The sequence below is a fragment of the Vicia villosa genome, unplaced genomic scaffold (assembly GCF_029867415.1).
Source record: "Vicia villosa cultivar HV-30 ecotype Madison, WI unplaced genomic scaffold, Vvil1.0 ctg.000879F_1_1, whole genome shotgun sequence".
In the NCBI taxonomy this organism is placed as follows: Eukaryota; Viridiplantae; Streptophyta; class Magnoliopsida; order Fabales; family Fabaceae; genus Vicia; species Vicia villosa.
Genome location: NW_026705396.1, coordinates 309,775 through 333,242, shown reverse-complemented (window position 1 = coordinate 333,242; position 23,468 = coordinate 309,775). Strand labels below are relative to the sequence as shown.

Here is a 23,468-nt window from a genome sequence, read left to right as displayed (position 1 = left end):
TTCTCTGATTCAAATTTTATAAAATGAAGGAAAAGGAAGAAGGAAAGGTGTGAGCGTGAATATTTAAAAGAACCTATTTAAATTTTAATCTCTTTAAGGTAAATCCAAATATTAAAATTCACACATTGAATATTTAAATGAACCTATTTAAATTTGGGTTAAGTATGTTTTTTAGAAAAAAAAATTAAATATACAAGTTTTAAAAAAAATACAAAAAAAACTAGTTTTTCAGAAAATTTACCAAAATGTCTAGGTTTGGCAGCAGATAGGGGTGGAAATAGGCTAGGCTAGGCTTTAGAAGGTCTGAGCCTGGCCTACGATAAACTTAAAAGGCCTAAGCCTGACCTAAGGCCTATCATAGGCTCAGTTTTTTGGCCTGGCCTGACCTTTTTAAAAGTCTGGCCTGGCCTAAAAGTCTATTTAAAAAGCCTGTATCTCATTAAAGTTTTCAATTAATCTATATAACTTAAGAAGTCTTGTAGGTCGACCTATATATACATATATAGTGAACCTATTTAGCATTTGTTATATATATATATATATATATATATATATATATATATATATATATATATATATATATAGGGTAGCCTATTTAGTTTTTTTTCTAATATATATGCATACATGAACCAACTTATTTAACATATCTCTAATAAATATGAAAATATAGGCCGACCTATAAGGCTTCATAGGCTTTTTTAATAGCCTAAGCCTGGCCTATTTAATAAAATAGGTTTTTAAAAAAGCCTAAGCCTGACCTCTTTATTAAATAGGTCTGGCCTAGCCTAGGTCTATGTAGGCTGGACCGTAGGCCCTATAAGTCGGCCTGACCTATTCCCACCCCTAACAGCAGACCCTGGGGTATGCGCCAAACCAAATGACGCAAAGTTAAAAGGTGGGGTGAATGTGCCATTCCATTTTGCACAAATGTAGAGCCCACATAGGTTAGCCATTTCAAATGGCGCCTACGTGGGTTTTGTATTTTTTTATTTGTTTTTGTTTTGTTACAATTAATAATTGGAGACCCATTTGGACTACCGGAAGCAAATATTGAAACAACGATTGAAATAAATAAAGTCGGAAGTAAATAATTTTATTAATTTTCATGGAAAGATACACCGGAAACAACAATTGATATATTTAATTCCTAAAAAACCCTTGTGTCCTTCATCATAATAACGCCCTTTTGTTCTACATCTAGGTGCTTGTATATTACACTGAGGATGTGCGTTGCCGCCGCGAACCCTAGGGCCACCCCTTCCCCTTCCCCCTCCTCTTTGTGGTTCATGTTGCGTTTGTGTAGATGGCCCTGGAATTGTGTTGTCCCGGATGTCACTGTCCAGGAATTCGTCAAGGCCACCATAATGTCCCGGAAGCCGACAATCGTAAAGTCGGTTACCCAAGCCCTCAAATGTGCTAAACGGTGGGGGGGGAGTAGGGTGAGATACGAACTCCGGTTGGTAGCACTCAGTCGCACTTGAACTACCTTGATAGAACCCAAACTAATTGCTTGATGTTCCAAACCCAAGCGGGGTACGGTGGTGAGATGATTGTGATATTAAAGGGTCTCGGGGGTCATATTCATCAGGTGGACCCTCGTCTGGACTGAGTTGGAGACTTAATAAACCAGCCTCGTTGTGTTGACTGAATGACCTTGAGGACCCTGCCTCTTGGTAGTGGGAGGGGAGTCTAAGGCTTTGGCGAGGCGGTTGGCTACAAGGTTGAAAAAATGGTCGGGAATGGGTCTGATATTGGTTGTCATGTTGGTGTTGGTTGTCATGTTGATAGAGTGGTTGAGACTGAGTTTGGAACGAGTTAAATTGGCGGTAGTTTTGTTAGTCGGAGTGGTATTTGTATTGGGGGTATTGTTGTTGTTGTGTGTATTGTTGTTGTTGTTGGGTGTATTGTTGTTGTTGGGTTTGTTGTTTTTGTTGAGGTTGTTGTTGTGGGATGATATAATTTTGACGATGGGGGTCTATTAGGTAGAAGGGATCAGCCACAAATAAATTTGGGGTGGTAACAGTTATGTACCAACTCATGTATTGTGGTGATGGTTTCATTTCATGATCACTTACAGGGAAGTCGAGGACATATTGGGCACGATCTTTCCACATCTGGCGCCATACGGGAGAGAAATTCTTCCAATGTTGGACATCCCATTGATGTTTGACTCGTTTAAGGTGCAATTCGCCCAAATCAGTTGGAGGATCAGGGATACCTTGCTGCATTCTGAACTGGAGTTTCACCCGGTCACTTTGATGCATCTCGATGATGTTGTACTGAATGATGGTCGTCTTTGCAGTCCAAACAGCAGCATCTTCAGCTCTAGGTTCATGATCGCATTCCAAATATGGTCTCCATATAAACTGCATGTATAAAAGTTATAAATTATTTCGGTCTTACGTTAAAAAAATTGTGATTGATAAAAGAGGAAATGATTAGAGATTATACCCCCAGCTATATTGACCTACTATATTAATGTCCATAATTTCCAGTTGATGTTGTTGCACAAGATGGAAACAACAACATATTTCCGGTAGCATTCTCAATAGTGGAAGGTGAATCTGCCGCGGCTTGGAGTTTCTTTCTAAGGAATCTCCGAGAATATGTTGCTCCTCAACCTGATATTTGTTTAATCTCTGATAGACATGCTTTTCCATTGAAAGTGCTTACAACAATCCAACAAACGGATGGCAGCACCCACCATCAACACATGTATACTGTATTCGCCATATTGTCCAGAATTTCATGCGGGAGATTAAGGATAGGCACCACCGGAAAACACTGGTCAATGCAGGATATGCATTAACTCATCCTACATTCCAACATTATCGGAGTGAAATTATATTGTCAAATTCGGAGGCGGGAAGTTGGATTGATAACCTATCTAGGGAGAAATGGACCAGGACTTACGACAACGGCGTGCGATGGGGCCACATGACAACAAATCTAGCAGAATCCATGAATGGTGTTTTTAAAGGCATTCGAAACCTTCCTATCACTGTACTGGTGGAGTCAACCTACTTTAGGATGGCTTCGCTATTCTCAACAAGAGGTAAGAGGTGGAGTGCGGTTAGAGAATCGGGTCAACTGTTCAGCGAGAGTTGCATGAAATTTATGAAAGAACGGTCAATGAAGGCCAACAGTCATCATGTAACTTCTTTCGATCTATTCAACTGCACCTTCAGTGTTCGAGAAACAATTGACCACAACGAAGGATTGCCGAGACAACAATATAGGGTTCTTCTTGATGATCATTGGTGCGACTGTGAAAAGTTCCAAGCATTTCGTATGCCTTGCTCACATGTTATAGCAGCATGTGCATATGCGCACCGAGATGCATTGTCACTACTTTCTCCAATTTACAATATTGACACCTTGCTCGAGGTATACAATGTCGCATTTCCAATGGTAGCGAAAGAGGATTACTAGCCTGAGTATGATGGGGAGGTAGTTTGGCATAATGACACGATGCGACGAAATAAAAAGGGCCGCCCCAACAGTACTCGTATTCGAACCGAAATGGACGTGCATGACAAAATGGAAAGAAAATGTAGCATTTGTCGTCAACTAGGCCACAATAAAAAGAAATGTCCTACTCGTGGAACAACCTCATCGCATGTTTAATCAAGTTTGTAGTACCATATTTTTTTGATAATGTATCGGCTTTGTGTATCGACTTTGTAACATATTTTTAATCAATGAACTCTACTTTATTAAGTGGCGTAATCGACAACACGAATATTAAATAACATAATTAGGGTTAATAACAATTTTACGAAATCGGCTTATCGGCCAATTTTACGAAAATCGAAGTCCGGAACCGAAAACTTTGCGCGAAATAAAACAAAATGGGGTATTTTTAAAAAAAAAAAACTAACACATAGGAGCCATTTCATATGGCGCCTATGTGTCAACAATAATGTTTGCGCCATTTGATTTGGCTATTTCACAACCAATGTGCCATTTGGTTTGGCGCATACCCATGGGTCTGCTGCCAAACCTAGACACTTTGGTAAATTTTCTGAAAAATGGGTTTTTTTGGTTTTTTTTTTAAACATGTATATTTAAATTTTTTTCTGTTTTTTATCCCTATAAATATCTCAAATTTTATTTTTAGTCCTATTAAAAAAATAACATATTTTAGTCCATATAAAAATTTTATGCATGCAGTTTTAGTACTTGCTATTTTTTAAAATTTTGAAAATTGTTTAATTACCCTTAAACTTTAAAAATTTTAAATAATTTTTTGTATACCTGTTTAGAATATTATAAAATATTTCTTTGCCAAATTATAGAATATTTTAAAATGAGAAGAATTAAATATGAATTTTTAAAATTTTAAAAGATAATGATAAAAGTAATGCAAATCTCAACTTATAAATTAAATTTTGAGTTTTTTTTCCGAGGAACTTTTTATAACTGTTAAGATACGAAAGACTAAGAGGCATTTGAATAAACCGTGTGTCTTGTAAAGCACTACGGAGACTTTATTATATATAGAGAGATTACAACTAATTACATAATATAGTCGATGTGGGACTATTCTATATACAAATATTCTTAACACTATATTTACAAATATCAACACTCCCCCTCAAGCTTGAGCATATAAGTCAAATGCACCAAGCTTGCCACATATATAATTAGTTCTGGGACTTCGCAGGGATTTTGTAAACACATCTGCTAATTGATCATTGGAGTTGACAAAACTTGTAACAATTTCGCCTGATTCAATCTTCTCTCTGACAAAGTGACAGTCTATCTCAATATGTTTGGTTCTTTCATGGAAGACTGGATTTGAAGCAATGTGCAATGCAGCTTGATTATCACAAATAAGTGTCATTGATCTTGCTTCTTCAATTTGAAGTTCTTTGAGTAACTGTTTTAACCAAATGAGTTCGCATGTTGCCATTGCCATGGCCCTATACTCTGCCTCGGCACTTGATCTTGCAACTACATTTTGTTTCTTACTTTTCCAGGATATAAGGTTTCCTCCAACAAGTACACAATACCCAGAAGTGGATCGTCTATCAATGGGTGACCCTGCCCAATCAGCATCAGAGTATCCAACTATCTGAGTATGTCCTTTATCTTCATACACGAGACCTTTTCCTGGAGCACACTTGATGTATCTCAGAATCCGGACAACAGCATCCATGTGTTCTTGGCAAGGAGAATTTAAGAATTGGCTTACCACACTAACTGCAAAAGAGATGTCCGAACGAGTGACTGTGAGATAATTCAACTTTCCAACCAATCTCCTATACCTACCTGGATCAGATAGAGGCTCCCCCTGATTGGGTAGCAATTTGACACTTGGATCCATAGGAGTATCAGCTGGTTTAGCGTTCAACAACCCTGTTTCTTGCAAAATATCCATAGCATATTTCCGCTGGGATATCACCAAGCCATCTTTAGATTGGGCCACCTCAATTCCCAAGAAATAACGGAGTTTACCAAGATCTTTTGTTTGAAATTGATTCGAGAGATGTTGTTTCAACTGGAGTATTCCTTGATGATCACTGCCAGTTATCACAATATCATCCACATATACAATAAGATAGATACACCCTTGGGCAGAGTGACGATAAAACACAGAGTGATCAGCTTCACTACGGACCATACTAAACTATTGTACTACAGTGCTGAATCTGCCAAACCAAGCTCTCGGAGACTGTTTAAGACCATAAAGAGACCTGTGTAGCCTACAAACCATTTGTGAGGACTCCCCCTGAGCAACAAACCCAGGTGGTTGCTCCATATATACTTCCTCTTCAAGATCACCATGTAAAAAGGCATTTTTGATGTCAAGTTGATGAAGAGGCCAATGTCGAATGGCTGCAATGGCTAGAAGAAGTCGAACAGATGCCATCTTGGCTACAGGCGAAAAAGTATCACTATAATCCAACCCAAAAATCTGAGTGTATCCTTTGGCTACCAAACGAGCTTTAAAACGATCAATCTTACCATCTGGACCAACCTTCACTGTGTAAAGCCAACGACAACCTACTAACGATTTCCCAGGGGGTAGATGAACCAGTTCCCAAGTACCACTGCTTTGAAGAGCACACATTTCGTCAATCATTGCTTGCCTCCACTCAGGGTGAGATAATGCTTCACCTGGAGTGTTAGGAATAGAAACAGAAGACAAAGAAGACAAGCAAGTATACTGCAAAGGAGAAAGACGATGATAACATAAATCAATATAATGTGGAGAAGGATTTCGTGTTTGACGTATACCTTTTCGAAGAGCAATCGGAAGATCGGACTCAGGTTGCGGGATCGGATCCGGTGATGGCGAAGGCGTCGGAGGAGAGTCTGCAATGACCTCAGGGACAGGTACTGCCTCAGGAATAGGTACGACAGAAGTGGGTTGGCGACGCTGATATGTTTGAAATGGGCGAGTAGTGGGAGGGTCAACCGTAAGGCTTGAATGGTGGGGGATAAGGGGAAATGAGACTTCCGGAAGAGGTGTAGGAGTACTTTCCTGAAGGGGTTCCGGAGTTACTTGGCTGGACTCGAAGTATGGAATTGACTCGAAGAAGGTAACATCGGCAGATACGAGGTATCGTTGTAGAGTATGTGAGTAGCAACGATATCCCTTTTGGGATCGATGATAACCAAGAAAGATACACTTTAGTGATCGAGCTGATAGTTTATCAAGACCAGGGGAGAGATTGTGTACAAAACACGTAGACCCGAAAACTCGAGGAGGAACTGGGTGAAGAGGAGAGTTTGGAAACAGGATTGAGTGAGGGATTTTATTATTAAGGACAGATGAGGGCATGCGATTAATGAGGTAACATGCCGTGAGCACCGCATCCCCCCAAAACCGGAGAGGAACATTACCATGGAGAAGTAGGGTCCGAGTGGTTTCTACGAGATGCCGATTTTTACGTTCGGCTACCCCATTTTGTTGAGGTGTATGGGGACAAGATGTTTGGTGCAGAATACCATTGGATGACATAAAAATTTGAAATTGTTGAGATAAATATTCGCGTGCATTGTCACTTCTTAAGGTACGGATAGACAAGCCAAATTGGGTTCTTATTTCTTGATAAAATTTTTCAAAAATAGAAAACAATTCTGATCTGTTCTTCATTAAAAATAGCCACGTGCAACGTGAAAAATCATCAATAAAAGTGACAAAATACCTAGACCCAAAAGTAGACTCAGTACGCGAAGGACCCCAAACATCGGAGTGAACTAAAGCAAAAGGGGACGCAGCCCGTTTATTGACTCGATTGGGAAAGTGACTACGAGTATGTTTCCCTAACTGACAAGACTCACAATGTAAACTAGATAATTTAGATAAGCTGGACACCATCTTTTGGAGCTTGGGGAGACCTGGATGACCTAACTGCGCATGTATAATGAGTGGAGAATCTGTGGCAGAGCATGTGGTGGATGACGCAGAGAAGTAGTAGAGGCCTTGAGACTCACATCCGACGCCAATCGTCTTCCCCGAACTCCGATCCTGCAAAGTAACAGCACTATTAGTAAAGGTGATAGAACAATTAAGGGCACGAGTTAAACGACTGACTGACCGACTGACTGACAATAACGTTCTAAACATGTCTGCAAAATAATTATTCAAAAATACACATCGTTTAATAATATGGACTATAATTTTGTAAGGACCAAAATATGTCTTTTTTTAATAAGAACCAAAAACAAAATTTGATAATTTTATAGGGACCAAAAACATATTTAACCCTTTAAATTTTAATCTCTTTAAGGTAAATCCAAATATTAAAATTCAGACATTTTAACAACTTTGTTTTATCAGAAAATCTTAATTCTGAGATGGTTTGGGATGGTGTGTTAAAAAGCGTCTGAAGTCCAAAATTAAGACTTTTTTTTAACTTAGACTTGGCTTCATTCGAAGTGGTACTTGTAGTGTATTTGATGCGTCCAAAGATTAGACTCTTTTGAGGATAATTTTAGAGTTTCGCTAAGGTGTGAGAAAGACATGAGATATGTAATGAATAATCCACAATATCCCCAAAATATATCATATAAAATTAGCTGAACTTTCCTAAGATTTTTCATAGCAAAACTTCTTAGATTAAAATTTTAGAAGGCTTTTACGCTCAGAATTTGTCTGTTTAAATTTAAAAACGGATTTATATTTTAAAAAAGCACCTTAGAATCTCTAAGCAAAAGTATAAAAATATAAGATTTGAATTTGAATACACGAAAATAAAATATACCTGTATACAGTCGTCACATTCAAATTTTAAATATAGAAGTACTCCATTCGAAGACTTACTCTAACACTAGTGTAGTGTCAAGGCAAACAAAATGCCATATTAGGGCTAGCCTTGCATACTCAGTTTATAATTACCAACAAAAAACAAAATTGACATAGTTGTCATTCAGAAACAATATCCTAACTACGGTTAAAATAGGACAAAATACCAACAAAAAAAAAGACGACGAAGTATATTCTCGCAAGCGGATAATAGACCTCCAAGCAATTCAAGCAGCTTCTTTACCTGAGACTCAACTTGAGCAACTTGTTCTTCGACTGCCTAATCTCAATGGCAATATAATATGTGGAATAGACATTCATATCCTATAGTTTAAAGATGATCTTGCATCCACAGAATAGCCAGCCATTGATTTCCATGCAGTGGCAATAGCATCGAGAATAGATTCTCAATGTTGATCCAAAAACTAGCTTAACCCATCCACAACTTCAACACTTTATCTTTACCCCCAGAAGCCACCTTCTCTCCATCTGGACTCCAATCAACAGAAAACACCTTCATAACAAGAATATAAACTTAGGTTAGCAACCAGAGTGGGAATTTTATATATTTTTTTAAGTCACTCAAATGATTTTGCATCTATAACATACTTCATCGGCATGGCCCGGAAGGTCTTGCTTCAACTTGCGAGTCCGAATATCCCAAACCTTGAAAATCAAACACAATGTAAGGTCAGAGTTCTTGTTTCGCAAATGATAGGTTCTACTATTTTGGTCGGAAACCACCGTAATTAGGGTCTTCAGATCTGCTTAACCGACTGAGTCACACTCATTGGTTTGATAGATTCTACTATACAAACCAAATAAAAAAATATCAACAAAAAATAAACAAAATGGTTACCTTAAGTGTAGAATCTTTGCTTCCACTTAAAAGAAGTCTACTGTCTGCAGACCAGCTGTATAGTAAAAGTCAATATGGTTGGTTAGTTGCTGTTTGCAAAGAAATACCTTTGGCTAAAAGTTTGAAATAAGATTGAATCACCCATGCAATACCTGATCTGATAAACAGGCCCAACATGGCCACGAAAGACAGTGACAAATGCCCCTGTAGTTCCATTCCATATCTTGACAGATTTATCAAAAGATGCACTCGCTATCCATTGCCCATCAGGCGAAAAATAGACATGGTTCACAAGCTGTCAAAATACAAATATAACTTGTGTATCGTTATGCATATAAAGAAAATTATAACTTGAAAAATTGTGATTTAATCTGTAAGACAATAGTAAATTCATACTAAGACGCAACAACAAATAATAAGCGATAGACATGTGCAAATACTTAAATATCTCAATAGATTTAGTAGAACTTATTATTTAACCATTTTATGTGTATCAAGAACTGCTATATATTAGATAATTCTTTCAAATCCTAATTTTCTAATCAATAATACTGATGCTAACTAAAGTCACATTGCAATTTGAAGAAAGAATAACTTTGGTTTGTTCTTATCGACATATTTTAAATTGTAAGAAAAAATAAATACCTGCTGATGACCTGTCATGCGAGTTTTGGGGTGCTTGTTGGTGAAGGGTTCCCAAAGGAACATTGTGAAATCATCAGACCCAGAGACCAATCTCTCAGGAGCATTACCTCTCGTTGATTTGTACCTTTCAAGAGCAACCTACGTACATTAGCAGCATAAACTGGTATTAGTAAAACAGGGATGAAAAAAGTAGTTTCTTGAGAAAGGAGCTTGTAAAGTAGAGAAACAAAATATTTTATGGACTAAAAGTTACAACATTCAAAGAATAATTAAAAATATTTTAGCCAATTGATTGGAATTTGAATACATAGTTCTTCAAAATAACAAAATAGTATGAGGGAACAAATTGTTCTGGACATTATGTCATTTAATATCTGGTTTGACATGAAAATGTTGGAAACAATTGAAAATTTTAAAACTTCTAGATTAAGATCTGAACTATAATTTCTTAGCTTAATAATCCTTGCAGACCTCATGCTTGAGGGACTATGAACTATAGTGTCTTAGCTTAATCATATCGACCCTCCAGGCCTCATGCTTGAGGGACTGTGAATTGGACTGACTTTGCTTGGGGCCCGAAAGAAGTTAGCCCATACCACACACAGCCCAGAAATATAACGCAGGTAGGATTCACACTATTGTATTTATCACAAGTACAAGATCCAATCCAAAAATCAGGGTTTATTATGGACAACCGGGTTTTGCATCTAAAAACACAATTATGGTTCAAAGGTCTAACATTCTTGTTAAGAAAACTACTAGTTACCTTTTTCATTTCCTCTGGAGATGAATAATGTTTTGCAGTATGATCAAAAGCTCCAGTGCGAAGAACATACTCGGTGCTCAATGCTAAAGAATTGACCCAATGAGCATGTCCCTAAAATAAATACAAAATATGAAGAGAGCAAATAGTATGGAAAAGCAAAAAAAGATTAAAAAATGAGGCCATCACAAACAAAACATGAATTTTATATACAATATAAGCAAAGCATCTGATGCATAAATAAGTATAGAAAAACTCATTGTTAGAATTGTGCTTTTTGTGTTTTGTGATAAACTTTCTCTTAAATAAGAAAAATCCATTGAGACAGAAAATAATACAAGGCAAATGAGATATAAGAAATCCTCCTAAAGAAGAGATTAAAACAAAAAACAATAAAAAAGTAAGAGAAACTCGATGGAACAAAGTTTTCCAATCCAATCTATTAACATTAGTTTAGATGAAAATCCAACATTTTTCCCAAGATAACAACCTCTAATTAATGTTTTAAATAAAAAATAAATTACATAATAGATTTATTTCTTAAAATGTAATTAATAAATAAAGTTCCTCCAGTTATAAGGCAACATGGTTGAACATAAAACCAAAGTATTAGTATTCGTGTACAAATTAACAATAAAGAAGTTTGATCCTCATACCAGGAACCGTAAAAGAGTTTGATCCTCATGCCAGGAAAGTCAATTTCTTAAATGGTAGTTTGATCCACAAGACATTGCCATTGGATGATAGTATTAAAAGTTAACAGTTACATTCAAACAATAAATCAAAATTAAACACGTCGCTGAGGATTTAGATAATACACATTAAATACATAGGAAAGATAACATAAAAATAACTAAAGTGAAGAAAAAGTTGGCACCAAAAAGTAACAGTAGATGTACAAAACACTAATCAAATCAAATTTTAAACAAGCACATAAAAAGTTCAATTGTGAAGGGATGAGGCCTACCTTCAGTTCCCGAATTAGCTTCCCTTGTGTAGTTTCCCAAACTTTGATTGTACAATCTTGGGACCTGTAACACAACAGCATAGTCAGGACCTGGGTAGTAATACGGAAATAGTGATAATAAGGCATTGTTTTATGCTTAAAAAATGAAAAACACTGCAGCATACCATCAGTTAACATCGGGATCAGTTGAATTTTAAGAGTAAAAATAAGACCTTTTAACTAAGATAAGCATGAGTTTAAATCATTAATTGGAAATTTTAACAAAAATGGGATTTTACTTCCCACAGGGGGTGTGCAGGAAAAATTCGCCTAAAGATCAAATTGGGTGAAGAGAAAAATTCAGACTAAATTTTTTTGAGAAATTGGAAGGAAAGAAGGAGAAATACCCAGTATAAATAACACCATCTCCACCCCATTTTACGCATGTTACTGCAAGTGTGTGGCCACTGAGTACGATACATTTCTTCAAAGAAACATCCCAAATACGAGCATCCCCATCTTTGCTGGAACTTACAAAGCGGCGGCAAGGAGCATTCAGATGGACAGGTTCCCAAGAGATACCGGTAATCCATTTCTTATGGCCCTACAATTTGTATAAGCATACTTCAATTTTTATTGTCCAAAGAAACAATATGATGAACAAAATTCTTCAAACAACAAATGTTCTTAAACCGATTCTTAACCAAACTGGTTGTTTCAAGTATGAATGTATCCCAATGTTACTGACTGCGGTTGGCTGACCACGACAGAAAGCCAAAAATACGCCATTATAAGCCGCCATGCTTCACAAGTTGGGCATGGCGGGGTTGTCAAAGACTTACAGTTAAAGCATTTCCTGATTGCTTTCCAGTATGTGGGTCCCAACATATAAGTTCTCCTGACTTGCTCCCACTTACAAGATACTTGCCATCGGGTGACCATCCAATACAAAGGACCCAGTTCTTGTGTCCTGCATAAAATGTAAGCAACTATATATGACATATTCTGATTAAAGATACAAAGGAATGTGTGTTGTTAACAAATAGGATGTGTATCAACCGATACTGAAGAGAATCCCTAAAAGTCTCAGTCGCAAGCAACCTAAATATGGCACCTGTCGCAGGGCCCCACTCGGATGACTGACTCTTCTCACATATACATTTCTAATAAGCAGCCTCCTATCAAAACTATGTAAGAAACAATAGCTCCAAATAGCAGAGGTGGACCTAATCCTTCAAATCGGTATAAGAAGAAAAATAACTGCAGGACATTCAAGAGACATGCAAGTTGCAACCTCCCTCCCAATCATAAATCCTTGCTCGGAAATTGATTATGTTCATACTTCTAAAGTTCTAAGCCTTCCCCTAAACTAATTTCCACTTCCCATTTTTCATAGCCAGCTCAACATACAGTTATTCTCTAGACTCAACTGCGTGACTATCACATTTCTTCCTCCTGGTTTCGTGCCACTACTTCCCATCCCCTTCCCCGTAGCATACTCCTTTGGTATTAGGCATCAATTTGAAACGGGTTTAAACTACACAATATATCAAGAAGTTCTCTATCAATGGAATCGTGTGAAATCCAACTATTCAAATTGATTACTTTCGCTATTCAGAGAAAAGAATGCCAAAATATGAATGTTTCTTGCTTTAATTAAAATGAATAAATCATGTTTTGCAGACACAAAAATGGCTTATCATCTTTAAATATCACACCTGTGCATGTGTACATCGGTGTCTGAGTGCCAAGGTCCCAAAATCGAACAGTGGTATCACCAGAACCACTTGCCAGCTGCCGCCCATCAGGACTAAATGCAACACTCAATACAGCTTCGCCATGACCTACAAAAAATCTCAACAACATGAATTCCAAAGAAAATGACAACAATACACTATTAATCTAAAATCTTCAAAAGCCAAAAAATACAATTTAACTTTTAGAATATTTCTACAGGCAACATTGTGCCATTACAATGATTGGGAGAACAAAATTCATATTCATCACATCTTCGTACCAGAAATTGTTGCGGAACATCGACTCACAGGACGAATCCGGAAAACAGCCTGAGGTTGACAAACTATAGGCAACGCTTTCTCCACCGACACTGAAACAATGTTAAATTAACATCACAAAGAAAAAAAAAAAAAACATTAGTAAGAATATAACAAGTGAACAAATTTAACAACAACTTTGTATGAAACCGACTACCTTTATGTTTCTGCAAGTATGTTTCAAGTGGTACAAGTAGCTCCTCATCTGATATATAAAACGCATAAGGCAATTTCTCCTCCTAAATTGAAAATATAGACAGAAATTCCATCAAACGAATGTTAATACATATAATTTATGAAAAACGGTAATAAAAAGTAAGAGTAGGAAATTAGGGTTACATTTTGTAGAAGCTGATTGACGATGAGTTGGAGCTGTTGTGGACCTATGTTCTGAGGCAGGTACATAGGAGCACCAAGAGGAGCTCCGTCTTGGTGCGTCAAAAGGCACATCACGTTGTTGACCACAGTCCTCTGCTCCATTATTGCCTCTGTTTCACCTTCCATTCTTCAACTTTTCACCGTCTCTGATTCTTCTCTATTATCGGCTAGTTTTCGTTCCCCTTTGTTCAGTTCTATAATTCTAGCTTGATTTGTGCGTCTGTAGGGAGTGGAGTAGGGTTTTAAACAGATACACCGTAGGTGCTAAAGGTATATTATAACTTTGGTTCAAGTTTAACCGTCAGATGAATCTTGAATATTAACTAATGCCACGTGTCATTTTTTTTTTACCAAAACAAAATTAACTCATATCATTAAATAAATAAGTGTCAATACAATACAAGGAGGAACAACATTAACGTATATGCGTCGAGGCAACCATATTCGTTTGACGCTTAATAAACTTAACCTCAAAATTTGTAACAAGCCTCGACAATCTCTGAATAGAAATAATAATAGTATTAAACTCCGAATTACCGGTAACTACAGAATTAATTCCGTGAATCACTACTTGAGAGTCGCTTCCAAAAATCACATTATTCAAATTCATGGTGATAGCAATATGAATGGCCTCTTTCAGAGCCAAAGCTTCAGTTTCTATGGGAGACGTAATACCTTTATCCCATGTTACACCTGCAATGATAAATCTACCCAAATTATCTCGAAGACACCAAGCCCTATTCGTAGTTTGGTAATGACTATTAAAACCGACATCAACGTTACACTTCATCTAACCTTCAGCTGGGGGATCCAAACCAGCGGGAGCTTAAGATCAATATTTGAAACTTGAATATTACGGGCATCAAACCAATCAAACCAATTATAACAAGCTTGAATACCAATTCTACCAAGATCCTGCCTATTATTATTCTAAACAATATTATTACGGTTCTTCCAAAGACTTTCTAAAACCATAGCAAATCTTCCGGCATCTTTCTTATCCTCCCTACTACAAATATCTAGGATAATAGACTTAGCATCACTAAAGTTTTGTAAACGGTGATCAACAATGGTAGACAAAAATGTTGTCTGCCAACAAAAGCTAGTAGATTGACATCCAAAGAGTGCATGCCAGTCATCTTCCACTTCCAGATCACAAACCGGGCACAACAATGGACATTGAACATAATGATTCCTAAGTATTTGACCTAACGGTAAGCACCCTCGACAAATTCTCCAAAGAAGGTGCTTGACTCTAGGAGGCACCAAGATATTTCATAAACTATCCCAATTACCATCCATTCTCCAATTAGGTTGAAACGAGCGAGAAATCATCCAAAGTTTATACCCCGTACGAACACTATAATCCCCACTTCTCTCCTCATTCCAGATAGGGACATCATCTACTACCTCCTCAATCAAAGGAATGTTCAAGATCTCTTTAGCAACTAACTGATTAAATAAGGAGTTAACAACTTCAATGTTCCAGCACTTAATATTGGGTAAGAGGAGATCTTGAACCGTAAGATTATACACACCTTGGGGGAATGGACCACTGATATGGAAATCTTTACTACCACTAAGCCAAGGCCCATGTAAGACCTTGATCTTGCTTCCAGTTCCAATACTCCACCTACACCCCAAACACAGAACATCCTTAGCTTTCCAGAGACTTCTCCACAAAAAACTCGGATTAGAACCTATTTTAGCATCCAAAAAACGAGGAATTAGGAAAGCACCTTGCTTTGAAGAATCTGGAAACTAAAGAGGCGGGTTTAGACAACAACTTTCATCCCTGTTTAGCTACCATAGCCAAGTTAAAGGCCTGAAAATCCCTAAATCCCAACCATCCGTCTCTCTTCAGACACACCATATTCTCCCATGCCAACCAATAAATACCTTTGTTACCACCATCACCTCCCCACCAAAAAGAATTCAACATCTTCTCAGTATCATTCACCACCCCATCAGGAATAACATACACACTCATAATATAAGAAGGAATAGACTATAGAACTGATTTTATCATCACCTCTTTACCCGCCTTTGACAACGATCGACCCCTCCAAGAGTTAATTCTCTTCCAAATGTGATCCTTTATAAAAGCAAAAGTCTCCTTCTTGTTACGACCTATCATCAGGGACGGAGCTAGCTTAGCCAAAGTGTGGGCTGAAGCCCCCACTATGTTTAAAACCACTACCACTGCATAGATAAATGATAAAATTGCTCCCACTAAAAAAAGTAACAATCATTTTAATTTTGACGAGCATTAATGCAGTCACTCAATAGATCGAAACTACAAAGACATCAACAGTGTATTCTCATTAATTATTTTGGTCCTTAAATTTGTGTTTAAATAGTTACTTAATTTATTAAAGGTATTTTTTACTGATCAATTTATTTCATAAAAATTAATAATAAAGGATACATTAGAATGGTGTTTGTGATTTTTTTACATACTTTTATTTACATTAAAAGTAAAAAACCTATTAATTTTTTCAAACTACAAAAATCGTAAAAAATATTTATAATTTATATTATGATTTAAAAAATAAAGGTATATATATATATATATATATATATATATATATATATATATATTTTGCCCCCACAATTCAATTTTCCTAGCTCCGTGCCTGCCTATCATCGAGGGTAAATCCAACTAAACACCTGTACCAAGCACATGACGGACACCCATCATATTAGCAATATCCTCCTGAGCTAAAATACTAAGATTACAGCTGAAGAAAACCTCTGACTTTGTCATATTAATTTCTTGACCGGAAGCAATGGCATAGATTTTAAGTAATTGCATAAGGTGAGACACCTCTGCAATATTAGCCTTGGAAAATAAAAAATAATCGTGAGCAAAAAGTAGATGGGACACACTAGGTGCCCCTCTGCATATCTGAACACCGTGAATGTCTTCTCGAGCTACAACATCTTTGATAAGAGCTGAGAGGCCTTCAACAATGAGAATAAAGAGATAAGGTGACAGCGGGTCACCTTGTCTCAACCCTCTTCCTGGTTTGATTGGTCCAACTCTATCTGAATTCACTAGAACCGAAAAACAAATCATACATGTTTCACTTAGGCTATGTTTGGGAGTTTAGAAGGGAGGACTTCAAAATTTTATTTTTTTTTAAATATATAAATTTTTAACATTTTTTGAAAAAAAAAATTTATTTAGAATGATAAAATAATGTTTATCATTAATGTATTTTTACTTTTTGGAAAAAAAATTGTTTAGAATGATAAAATAATGTTTATCATTAATGTATTTTTATTTTTTGAAATACTATAGCAACAAATACTATATCAAAATGGAAATGATGTTAAAAGATAAAGTAACGTTATGAAATGTCCACGCTAGCGAATCAGACAAAAACAAATCCACGTTAGCAACTTAAGTTTATCTCACGTAAGCCTTCGTTAGTGGACTAAAATTGAACAATAATATTACGAAAACTATTATTTGATTTTTTTTAGGAACTAAAATTGAATAATAATATATTTATAAGGACTAAAAATTTACTTAACCCTTTAAGAATCTTAAGAAACAAAAACTAATAAGTAAACACGAACTAACATTGACCATTTAAAAGAAAAACTAAGAAAGCTTAAATCATAAATATAAATCATAGATATTAAATCATATTCATAAAAAAAAATTAATTGGAATACACAAAGCGTAATCGTCAAATCTTAAATCATATTTATTTTTATTTTAATTATATATAAAATAATAATTATAATGTACAGTGCATTGATCCTTATAAAAGAACTTACTTATTTTTACATAAATGTATCATTGATAGATTGAACTTTAGATAATCAATTTATACTTATTTAACTATATTAATACATTAATACATATCGGTTGAATTACCACCACCTATTTTTAAATTATTTAATAAATTTAAAAGTTAAATTTATACTTATAATAATAATGATCTGAATAAGGATGCATGCCACTAATATTTTATTTTCTGTTTAACTTTTTCTACTTATACATGCTCATAAAATTTGGGTCCATTATGCAGATTTATATAGTCAATTGTTAAAATGCATTGAATTGTTTTCTCTATCAGTTGTAGTTGTTAAACTCTATAACTTTGTAAGTGGTTGATTCAATGTGCTAAAATATATACACTAAATGCATTGCGTGTCATGTGTTTGATAAAATGTTACAATGAAAAATAGCAGAGTTTGATTCATTTTTATTGCTGTAGACCACTGCTTTTCACAAGTTTTTCTTCAACTACTTATGTACAACTACTTCAACACCATATCATTGTAGGTATGAATATAAGATTAATAAAATACATATTTGAAAGAAGGGATATATAAAAAACCAGCAATTCTCAAAGGAATTTGCTCCATAACTATAGCACATGTCATATATGACTTGCATGTTGCTTGCTATTGTTTCAAATCTAGATTGTAAACTTCTCAGCATTTTGGAACTAGAATAATATGCATGCAAAGTTCTTTTGTTTCCCTCACTCACCACCTCAAGACCTACAAAAACTGTATATTGGGTTAAAAGAGCGGCATCAAAATACGAAAAATTCTATTCGGTTAACAGAAGTAACATCCCTTAGTTAATTGATGATACTTCATCTGCTAAAGGAACTGAAAAAGAACGGACGTGTGGACTGAATCGAGACAACAACGGTATCCGAGGCGATGGCGCTGTTGCTCTTGCCCTTGGAGACAAATTTTGTTGTTCCAAGATGAAAAACTGAAGCTCTGCTGGATAGTCTCGCATACAACCAATTCTAGGACCAGCACCTGTTGACCATTTCGTCGATAAATGATTCGCCAGTTGATACGATTTCATTCCTTTATGTGAATCTATTCTCTTCATTATCTTTTCCTTTGGAATAGGATTTTCTTCTTCGTTGTCTTGATCCTCAACAAACAAGTTTGATTTTGAAACCATGAAGTCTTCTTCTTGGATAAGCGATTCTTCTGCTGTCTCGTAACCGCAATCTGATTCTGAGTCTGAATGTGGTGAATATAGTTTTCTAGTTGGACGATGTACTGCCAATACTGACTCGAAAATGTCAGTCACGTTGTCTCTTTTCGGTATTTCGAGTCTAGATATTTTTGTTCCTAGCCGTTTCGACAATCTAGATAATGGTGGATCGGTGTTTGAATCAGCAGATGGATCCTCATTTATGTCCTCGGTTTTCTCTTCGGATAATGCACTACTTGAACTTTCGGTTTCGATGTTAGATGGTAACTTCTCTGAAGATTTTGCTCTAAAATGATATTCCTGGTTCGTTTTCACTGGTTCGTCATCTTCTTCGGGGTTTTTCTGATATAAGAAAAATGACAATTAAAGAGTGAATCAAAGTATGCATTAGATTGATATATTCTACACTATATGCCACTGTCATTCTTTTTACCTGTACATCTGTAAGGTCGACATTATTCTCCTTAAGAAATGACACGAATTCCTGGAAATTTTCTTCGGTTGGGAGATAATGTCCACTGTGAGGCCAAACAGCCTTTGGAATTGAAAAAGTTTACTGTCAGTATGCGAAATAGGGCCAAGGACAAAACAGAAAGAAAAAGACTTAATATATTTCGCTTTCGTTCATACCTTAAGAACACCGTCTTCGGCTACTAATCTACCAGCAGATAATGTGGCTCCGCCTGCTAGGAAGCTTGAATGTTGAAATGTGCCCTTGTTTTTTTGCCCAACATACAAAGTCTTGGAAGTGCTAAGTACAAATATCCACTTAGCATCTTTTGTACTTTCAACTGGAATCCCCGTGTGTTTGTAAAAGAGCCTCCCATTCTCAATAACCACTTCATAAGCCTTTCTTTCCTCCTTCAAAAATAATTTTACGAGTTATTACTTGACGATTAAGTTATCTAATACTTCGGAGCTACAAAACATTGACATAAACACTAGACATGACACGGACACATGGACTTTATATTTGTTTGATAAATTTATATAATTGAGTGTAACCATATGCATCGTGTCGGTGTCGGATACCAGACACCTTCAATTTAAAGTGTCGGTGCTACATAGACTCTAGATGAAAGAAAAATTGATATGAAAGAGAAGTAGGAAACTCACTGGACCCAGATATTTGATGCATTGTTGCTGAAGCTTTGATCTAGAACATCTCTCCGAGCCGAATTCCCTGCCACCTCCAATATCAAGCCTACATTTGCATATAGGTTTAAATTTCATTAGCTTGGTTAGAATTTCCTTTTTGAAAGGAAAAAAAGCTGAATTCTTTAATCTCTAATCTTACCAATAGAAGAAAGGTTGGTAACTATCACAATGTAGCCATTGAACATAATAAAATTGGAGGTTATGGCCATAGCGATGTCGAGGGTCAATCTGCACAAGTCGAAAACCAATTAGAGAGACCAATAGATTAAAGTCCTACTTCATAAACAACTTAATTAAGCGTTCACAACATAAGTGCTTATGCGTAAGCCATTTATATAGTTTCGAGAGTGACTTACTGCCTCGAGCCAGTGCTGCAAAGCAAGTTTACGAGCCTTCCTATCCTTAGATAGACCTTTTCCAACCTGTTATTTAAGGGAAAACAAAAGGTGAGACCAAAAAAAATTACTAGTCTTTTAACCAGTAACATTAATAATACAAAATGATATGAAAAAATTTACCTTGGCAGCTCTCTTTCTAGCCCTTGACCAACGTGAAATCGCAGTCTCAGGTTTTGCAATGTCGAAAAATGATATAGAACTGCGCTTAAGTTCGGCAAAATCCAAAGCCCTCCACCTGTTCCATATGAATGTAATTAGTCTAATAACTTAAACATCATTGCGATTTTACGCTATAATTTGATGGAGATTCCTCACATCACAATTCTTAAAAACGTTCTATCTAAATTTATCCACCAAGATGGAAAAAACACCGTCTTGTGATAGTGTGTTTTTTTTGCATCATGGTCGATAAATCTACAAGGGTGCAATCTTGGAGAAAATGAGTCGAATCAACTAACCATCTTTGTTCTGCAAGAACTGCACAATCTGCAAGTTGTCTTCTAGTTCGAAAACTTTTGTAAACTTTCTGCAATTTAAGTGCAGCAAGGTCTCTATGACCATGTGGCTCCAACTTTTTCGGGGAATAGAAGCTCTTCTCAGAAGAGTTACTGTATGAACTTGAAAAATCATCTAAACTTTCGATACTCTTTGTGCTTAAATGTTTACCAAATAAGTCATTTTCCATATCTGCTGTTGGAGTTCTAAAAGAAAGCATTGTCTCCAACTCTCGGCCATTAATGCTAACAGATCCTTCAAGCATCATCTTCCCTGAAACTGAATTTGTCAATGAAAAAATGTTCATCAACATCTTCACAAAACTATTACAATATAAGCATTTTTTTGTTATTAGACGAAATTGTAATAACCACTAGAAACATGCACTCAAAACCCTAATATCGGTTTCTGTTGGTTGAGTTACGATTTGTGGATAAATTTAGCATTCTTTAGTTGTTGATGGAAATATATTTGAAACATTCTCTTGTACTTAACATAGCATTTCATAAATAAGCATTGCAAAGAGAAGAAGGATCATTAAACAAATATTACTCGTTGTCGGAATAGATTAATTAATAATATTAATAACCAACATATTGTCGCTTTAATTTAGAGTTAATTTTTTTTAAAATTTAACCAGCCCTTCTATTGAGCGCAGAGATTAGTCTTTGCAGTTGCGCGAAAAAATAACCGATTTCTAAAAAAATATTAACCTAGGAAACAAGTTACCAACAATGCACATTCTAAAAAAGTAATATGTCACGAACAACATTACTCTAGATTACCAGGCTTCTTTTCTTCAAAAAAAAGAAAGGTTAAGACCAAAAAAGAACATGAAAACATTGTTGAATTTTACAAATTAATATTCAAGATAAACAATAAAGACAATGTTAATAATAATAATACTAATAATAATGTAATGTGATTTAGTTAGCATTAATAGTGATGATTATAAATGCATGATACCTTGTGTTAATTAATATGAGACATGCAGGGGAGAAGAAAAGCTGAAGGAGATAGATGTAATGTTGGGCAGAGAGAGAGAACGACAAGAAGGAAAGAAAAATGAAAGAAAGAAAGAATGGGGTGGAGAGAGAATGAAACTTAGAGGGAAATGTAAGAGAGACCGAACAATGTGGAAGAGAGATGGTTTTTAAATTTAAACACATAAAAATACCAGTAACAAATTTGTAATTACATAAAATAAACTAATTAAGTTATAGTAATTGCATAATATAAAATTAGAGCATTGTATACATGAGAAAATAACGAAATATTAATACCAAAACAAATTTAGATTGTTTAAGAAACAAAAAGAAGAAGTAACCATTACATAAACAGAACTTGAACTATTTATGAGTTTGAAATGTTTTTTCATAGTAAACAAGTTTTATAACAACATAGAAAAACATTACATCGGATACAAAATAAATCTATGACTATAAATAAAAAAAAATCAAATAGATTATGGTAACTATATTGTATATAATGACATGCATGAAAAGAAAAGATAAATAATTATAAAATAAAAATGAAAGTATTTTTTTTTACAAGTGGGTAAAGAAAAAGAAAAGAAATTATTAAAAAATAAAGTCCTTGCTAGCATTAGCTAGTAAAAAAGTGATGATTTTTACAGAAGGTTTCAGCAAAACACCGGTACACCGCATCATTATCAGCCCATATATTGCTAGATAATAAGTACAAGCATTCCTTCTTCTAAGAGTATGGAATATTTGAACTCGTCATTTCTTAGATAGAATCTCTTTAATATTGTGAAGTTCGCGACATAGTGATGCCAGACATTAACAGACTCAGAGATAAGCTTGATAGTAGAGTTGGAGTCACAATGATACATCAGGTCTTTGATGCCAAGTTCACATGCCATACATAAACCAAGTTATAGCATCATCAGATCAACATGAAGGATGTTGGAATAACCAATATTACCTGCAAAATCGTGAACCCAAGCACCATCAACATTTCGAATCAAACCACCAAAATCAAAGACGTCAGCATTATCGGAGCTACTGCCATCAATATTAATCATATTACTAACTTTGTGGGCATTCCACGTGATCATTAGATGGTGTTGATCTAGAGGGGTTCGATAGGTTTGAGGGAATACAGACATATGCTTATATAATAAATCACTACAAGCATGACCTAGCATATATGACATCTAAATTATGATATGATTTAACTTTTATATGATGAATGAAGAAATTAAAGAGAGATAGAGATGAAGGAAAGTAAAAAAAAGATATATAGTGGTTCAAAAACTGTTCTCACTATACTTACTCCACTCTTCAATGGTTTGAAACCATTGGGGGAAAATAATCAAGGTTTCCACTATTTTTAAGAGTTAATATACAAGTATTTTAATACAACGAACTATCATCAATCTGAACGCTAATAGCCTCACTGCATTAGCCTACACGCATATTCAATGATAATTCCTTTTATTGATGTAGATACTCAACTGCTACATAGAAGGTCCTCAATGATCTTGATCCAATAATCTTGATATCCATAAT

General features: G+C 35.6%; 2 protein-coding genes across 2 annotated transcripts; both read right to left on the bottom strand.

The window, feature by feature from the left end:
• Positions 1–8,159: 8,159 nt before the first annotated feature.
• LOC131631876 (notchless protein homolog) lies at positions 8,160–14,136 on the bottom strand. Its single transcript, XM_058902646.1, has 13 exons — positions 13,864–14,136; positions 13,682–13,763; positions 13,488–13,577; positions 13,189–13,314; positions 12,313–12,440; positions 11,878–12,074; positions 11,492–11,555; positions 10,528–10,638; positions 9,762–9,899; positions 9,269–9,411; positions 9,117–9,171; positions 8,867–8,923; positions 8,160–8,771 (listed from the first exon to the last, which is right to left on the bottom strand). The coding sequence occupies exons 1-13, from the start codon at positions 14,026–14,028 to the stop codon at positions 8,688–8,690; spliced, it is 1,440 nt and encodes a 479-aa protein (XP_058758629.1). The 5' UTR covers positions 14,029–14,136; the 3' UTR covers positions 8,160–8,687.
• A 3,953-nt stretch (positions 14,137–18,089) lies between these two features.
• On the bottom strand, positions 18,090–22,049 carry LOC131631874 (IQ domain-containing protein IQM6-like). Its single transcript, XM_058902645.1, has 9 exons — positions 21,901–22,049; positions 20,898–21,213; positions 20,560–20,674; positions 20,398–20,463; positions 20,181–20,269; positions 20,000–20,087; positions 19,514–19,744; positions 19,317–19,418; positions 18,090–19,225 (listed from the first exon to the last, which is right to left on the bottom strand). Exons 2-9 carry the CDS (start codon positions 21,200–21,202, stop codon positions 18,503–18,505), a joined length of 1,719 nt encoding a protein of 572 aa, XP_058758628.1. The 5' UTR covers positions 21,203–21,213; positions 21,901–22,049; the 3' UTR covers positions 18,090–18,502.
• Positions 22,050–23,468: the final 1,419 nt, after the last annotated feature.